Here is a 6,009-nt window from a genome sequence, read left to right on the forward strand (position 1 = left end):
AAGAACACAGACTTGTCCCACTGTGGCCTTTCAGGGAGCACTGCACAGGAAAAGAGGAGATATCTGATGATGAGATAGGACCTAGAAGAGGAGAAAGAGTGAGTCCTGGTTTGTCCAGACCACCTTAAACTGCATTGTCCACAGATGAGTAGAATGACTGCAGGCAGGTCCCTTGAGCCCATGGGATCTATACTGACCCTAAATTGATATCCAAATAGCTCGACATCCTCAGAAATCTTGGTAGTTTGAGGGGTTTATATGTACGTTGAAATCATGGGAGGGATTCACTGTCATAGTAATGTCAACTGTGTCCACAAGATGTCGCAAGATGATAAGGAGAAGGGAAGGAACCGACAGACCAGCCTGCTAAGTATCCATACGGTATTATAGGATACTGTGCTTCGCTTCAGCTATAGCTTAAACAGAACGGCCTCACAGAAGTTGTAACCTCAAGGGAATTATGCAGTCTAAGAGATGTAGGTTATCTGTAATAGCTAACTGTAACAGAGGTCTCCAAATACAGTAATGTTAGAACTGATGCAAGCGATCACTGTACTATCCTTGCACTAAGGTGCTTACAACTGCTTAAGGGTCTATCTTTTGTTAATAAATCAGTGTCATCTGTAGGAAAGCCTTGTCCTTATCTACTGGACAAATTCTTTATAAGCTAGTAATATTCAGTTAACAAAGACCCTGTATTTTCCATTTCATATGATCTTTATGGGTACATCCCTTTCCTCCCTAAATTCTATGTGAACTAGCACTGTATACTATGGAAAAGACTGTTCCAAAGAACCTTCCCTGTGAGGGTGCTGAGGCGCTGGCACAGGGTGCCCAGAAAAGCTGTGGCTGCCCCATCCCTGGCAGTGTTCAAGGCCAGGCTGGACACAGGGGCTTGGAGCAACCTGCTCTAGTGGAAGGTGCCCCTGCCTGTGGCAGGAGGTTGGGACTGGATGAGCTTTAAGGTCCCTTGCAACACAAACCAGTCTGTGGCTCTCTGATTCTTCTCTCTCATGTTAATTAGTGACCTTAGCAGACTTCTTACCAACACTAATCATCGGGCATATTGTTTGTAAAGCATATTGGAAACTATTTATTCAACCCATTAATGAAATGCAAACTATGCCTCATCATTTCTGGAACAGCTGACTCCCTCTCAGTAGTACAGTAGCTCCTATCCAAATGGGCACAGATGAACTCCTGGACCCAACACTATCAGTAGCAAAACACCCACTGCCTTCAGCGGGCTGAGGCTGACATGTAACCATGTAACCAGGTACCTGCACAGTAGACACACAGGAACGTGTTAATAATAAAGACAAAACCCCATAATCACTTAATAGTTTCCATGTGCCCTCCACACCTCAACATACCACAAACAAATGTCAGGAGTACCAGGCAGCATTCCCTTTTAGCGTACTACAGCAGCAAAAGAGGTATTTAGCCGGCTGTAATTACAGTCTGAGTTAACAATTTTGTAGCCACTGGCCTGTAATTGGACTACGTCTATATAGGATGTGCCTATTTGCCATTTAAAACGAGTTTCCAAAAGTCAGGCTCTGGCCTGGGGCTAAGGCACGTGTCGAGGGGCTGAGGAAGGGCCGCCCCGCTGCCCATCCCTCCTTTCCCCCCTGGAAACCCGCCTCCCCCGCGGCCCGGAGCGGGCACGGACCGCCGGAACACCGGGACCGCGGGCCCCGCCGCGGGGGAAGGCGGCGGCGGGCGCGGATGGGATTTGTAGTTCTCGCTGCGCTCGGCTCTCGGGCGGCGGCCGCGCGGCCCGGCGGGAGTTGTAGTCCCGCTGCCGGCAGCGGGGGGCCCCCCATGGCGGCCGGAGACTACAGCTCCCAGCGCGCCGCGGGGGCCGCACTGCGCTCGCCGGGCGGCGCGGTGGAGGAGCCGGTCCGGGGGGAAAGATGGCGGCGAGGTTGAGCGGCGGTGAGAACCGGCTGGTGTCGCTGCCCCTGTCGCGTATCCGTGTGATCATGAAGAGCTCGCCGGAGGTCTCCAGCATCAACCAGGACGCGCTGTTCCTCACCGCCAAAGCCACGGTACCGGGTCCCTCTTCCCTTCGCCCTGCGCCGACCCCTCTTCTTCCCCACCGTGCTGGGCCTGTGCCTCCCTGAGGTGCCGCTGCCTCCGGGCAGCGCGGCCGCGCTGTGTCAGCGCCCGCCTCGTCCCCAGGGAGCGCCTCCTCCCTCCTGCCTGTGCCTGTCACTCGGCCACGGAGCATCACGCTTCGGGTTCCCGCTGTGCGAAAGCGGCTTTCGCCGTCCAGCTGAGCTCCGAGTCTGGAGCGATCGCGACGTTCTTATTTCCACCGCTGGCAGTCAATGTAAATTAGCCTGTGTGGAAATGATGCTGCTGCTCCCTGATCCCGAGTGGCATTTGCTGCACTGTGGAAGTGTTTGAAGTTATGTCCGAGAAGCCAAGCCTGCTGTCTGTGCTCCAAAGAGATGCAACCATAACCTGACCTTAAACTTCTCGGAAATGATTCTCAGCACAGTGTCCAGTATATGTGCAGTTAAATATGGTGCTTGTGCCTTTAAGTAAGGATTGAAGAAAACTGCTGCCAGCTATATATGTGCATTCCTAGTTTGACAATTTGCTTTTGTTTTAATTTTCTAGGAACTCTTTGTTCAGTATTTGGCTGCATACTCCTACAAACATGGCAAAGGCAAGGAGAAGAACGCTTTAACTTACAGTGACCTGTCTCATACTGCAGAAGAGTGCGAGACCTTTCAGTTCCTTGCAGGTATCTACAGCATGATGGTAAAGCCAGTATGTAATACTCAAAATGAAATCTTGCTGTTGTTGCATTATTCTCCTACTGGTCATTAATCTTCTGTGTACCATTGAACTGGAACCCATAATCTATATCGTTGAACACATTTCATAGAACCACAGAATGGTTTAGGTTGAAGGGACCTTAAGGCTCATCCAGCTCCAACCCCCTGCCATGGGCAGGGACACCTTCCACTAGAGCAGGTTGCTCCAAGCACCTTTGTCCAACCTGGCCTTGAACACTGCCAGGGATGGGGCAGCCACAGCTTCTCTGAGCAGTGTCTCACCACTCTCACAGGGAAGAATTTCTTCCTGATACCTGATTTAAATCTCTTTGTGAATGCGAATTCTTCTGGCGTTTCAAAATTACACAAGGCTAAGGAGATCTCAGCATATTGCCTTGAGCATTTCTTGAATTATAGTACCTCCATCTGAAAGCTTTCAGCCTATAAAACAAGATCACAGCACATCTTCATGTGAGAAATTATGCGGCCCCAGAATCCCACATTTAAATCTGTAAATCTTGTTTCTCAAACTGAGTCATCATATGGTTCCTTTCTTTATATATATGTATGTGTGTATGCAAATGTGTGTGCGCACACTTTTTACTGATACTGGGTTTTTGTTGTAATACTTGAGACCTCAAGGAAATAGGTGGAGAATAAGATAGTTCCAGCCCAACCTGTCTCTGGGTTCCCCATGGAAATACTTCCAGAGCACACAGTCCTGCTTTGTCTCAGGTCTGTTGTTATTGCCCTGAACAAGTACCTTAACACAGAAAACTGCTTCTGCAGGACAGAAATGGGGTAGCTGGCTTGTTGAATCTAAAGCAGTCGAGTAGTTGAGCACTGTTTTACATGAAATAAATAATGTGCATGAGCAGATAGCAAAGACAGTTGTCAGTAATCCATCATAAAATATGTTTCTTCCTCTTGGTTACTTGTACTGCGAGTGGGTGATTCCCTCTTGTTCTTACGGCTGTATAGGTCAGAGTAACTCACTTAAATAATAGTGAGTTTAACAAACCCTAGTTTTGACTTTATTTCATTGGTGGTAAGGATGCAAGAGTATTAATGAGGCAATATAAGTATTCAAACTAACTATAAAAGAAACAATTCTACCTTCCAGATATCCTGCCAAAGAAGATCCTAGCTAGCAAATATCTAAAAATGCTTGAAAAAGAGAAGCAGGATGGAGACATGGGTGAAGATGATGAAGAGGATGAGGAGGAAGAGGATGAAGATGAAGCTGTTGAAGATGTTGGATCTTAAGTCCATGGAGAATTGCTTCATAGTTGATCCATTTTCTGTTTTGTAAAAGATGTTATTTTTGTGACTGAGAATCCAGATGCTGGATATATTTATATACTGAGCCATCTGCTTTTGCTTTAAGAAGTTGAGAAATTGAACTTTACACTTGTTGAAGAATGGAATTCTTTCTTCAGAAACATGGTGGGGTAAGAAGAGCTAATGTAGATCATAAAAGCCATAGAATGGATTGGGTTGGAAGGGATCTCAAAGATCATCCAGTTCCAACTCACCTGCCATAGGCAGGGACACCTTCCACTAGAGCAGGTTGCTCCAGGCCCTATCCAGCCTGGCCTTGAACAGTGCCAGAGATGGGGCAGCCACAGCTTCTCCAGGCACCCTGTGCCAGCGCCTCAGCATCCTCATAGTGAAGAATATTTTCCTAATACCTAATGTCAAATCTCCCCTCTGTCAGTTTAAAGCCATTCCCCCTTGTCTTGTCACTACATGCCCTTAAGCCCCTTTCCTGGTTCCTTGTAGCTACTTTAGGCACTGGAAGCTGCTCTAAGGTCTCCCCAGAGCCTCCTCCAGGCTGAACCAGCTCTCTCAGCCTAGCTCCAGAGCAGAGCTGCTCCAGCCCTATGCAGCATCTCCAGGGCTTCCTCTGGGCTCACTCCAGCAGCTCCACATCCCTCTTGTGCTGCTGCCCCAGAGCTGGATCAGGACTGCAGGAGGGATCTCACCAGAGTGCTGCAGAGAGGCAGAGTCCCCTCCGTCAACCTGCTGCTCATGCTCCTTTTGATGCAGCCCAGCGCACAGGTGGTTTCTGGGCTCAAGCGCACACTGCCAGCTCATGTTGAGCTTTTTATCAACCAACACCCCCAAGTCCTCCTGAGGGGCTGCTCTCAATCCAGTCTCTGCCCAGCCTGTGTTTGTGCTTGGCATTTGTGCTGTGACCCAGGTGCAGGACCTTGCATTGGCCTTGTCCAATCTGACAGCAGAACTTGCTCAGGTGATTTAAAATTACTTCTTCAGACAATCATTATCCAAATGTAAAATTTCCTAAGGGCAGCTTTCAGTCCAAAAGCTCTTTCACCCTCCAACTAGAACGGGTTCCTTCCCCGATTTGTATTTCCCCTTAGAGCGGATGATGAGGTAAGAGGAAGTGTTTTATACAGTGTTTACTATCTTCAGCCTTCTCCTCCTCAGGGAGCAAATAACCAATCGAACTCTCACTTTTCTGGGACTGTGCTGGGGCATTAGTATAGACCAAACCAATTGAAAGAGTCTTCTGTAAAAACTGCTCCTTCTGTAATGTAACCCAAATAGCCATGTCAGCACAGAAATGGGGTAGAGGATGAGATGTGTTCCAAGAGCTAATGTGGTTCTGCGGCTGTGGTGGTATAAAGTACACGTGTTTGTTAGATAAGTATGTAAATATGTACATCTAGAACCTTTAAATGTACATGTAGAACCTTCAGTGAACTCTACTTCTTGAATTTGTCTCAAGTGTTCTACCAAAATGCACACTGAAGTCTGTTAGATGTGGATTGGTGAGGATGAGCAACCCTTTTCCCTATTGAGTGACAGAGCTGGATTTATCATTTGGGTTTGTTTTGTTGGGTTTTTTACTATAGAAATGGTAACCGTCCTGTGTAGACCTTTATATGCAACTTATTAAAAATAAATGTTTTGTATGAAAAGTGAGAGTTGATGCAGAGACTTTCCACAGTTCTGTCCAGCTTCAGACACAACATGATCAGCATACAAGTCCAGCACTCTCACTGTTCATCCTTCCAGGAAGGAAGCAGGGACAGAAGGTTTTGTACTGCTTTGAGTAGGCCCTGTCAGCAATACTAAATAGATCAGTCAGCCTCTGCTGATATACAGCTACTGCTTGCACAGTGTTGTCATCAGAATGAGAGAAGTGACCAGAGTCTCTCCCTGGGTGTGAAGAATGCCTCAAGTAAGCATGAGA

General features: G+C 47.6%; 1 protein-coding gene across 1 annotated transcript; it reads left to right on the forward strand.

Moving 5' to 3' along the window:
• The first annotated feature begins 1,874 nt into the window (after positions 1–1,874).
• Positions 1,875–5,738, forward strand: CHRAC1 (chromatin accessibility complex subunit 1). Its single transcript, XM_065669020.1, has 3 exons — positions 1,875–2,051; positions 2,629–2,755; positions 3,913–5,738. Exons 1-3 carry the CDS (start codon positions 1,917–1,919, stop codon positions 4,053–4,055), a joined length of 405 nt encoding a protein of 134 aa, XP_065525092.1. The 5' UTR covers positions 1,875–1,916; the 3' UTR covers positions 4,056–5,738.
• The last annotated feature ends 271 nt before the right edge of the window (positions 5,739–6,009 follow it).

Source organism: Lathamus discolor, chromosome 2 (genome assembly GCF_037157495.1).
Source record: "Lathamus discolor isolate bLatDis1 chromosome 2, bLatDis1.hap1, whole genome shotgun sequence".
Classification (NCBI taxonomy): Eukaryota; Metazoa; Chordata; class Aves; order Psittaciformes; family Psittacidae; genus Lathamus; species Lathamus discolor.

What these genes read in the sequence shown, in the direction of transcription:
- CHRAC1 (XM_065669020.1), top strand. Translation starts at nt 1,917, where the DNA reads ATGGCGGCGAGGTTGAGCGGCGGTGAGAACCGGCTGGTGTCGCTGCCC. An exon ending in TCCTCACCGCCAAAGCCACG is followed by an intron (nt 2,052 to 2,628) that starts GTACCGGGTCCC and finishes TTAATTTTCTAG; the next exon opens with GAACTCTTTGTTCAGTATTT. An exon ending in GACCTTTCAGTTCCTTGCAG is followed by an intron (nt 2,756 to 3,912) that starts GTATCTACAGCA and finishes TCTACCTTCCAG; the next exon opens with ATATCCTGCCAAAGAAGATC.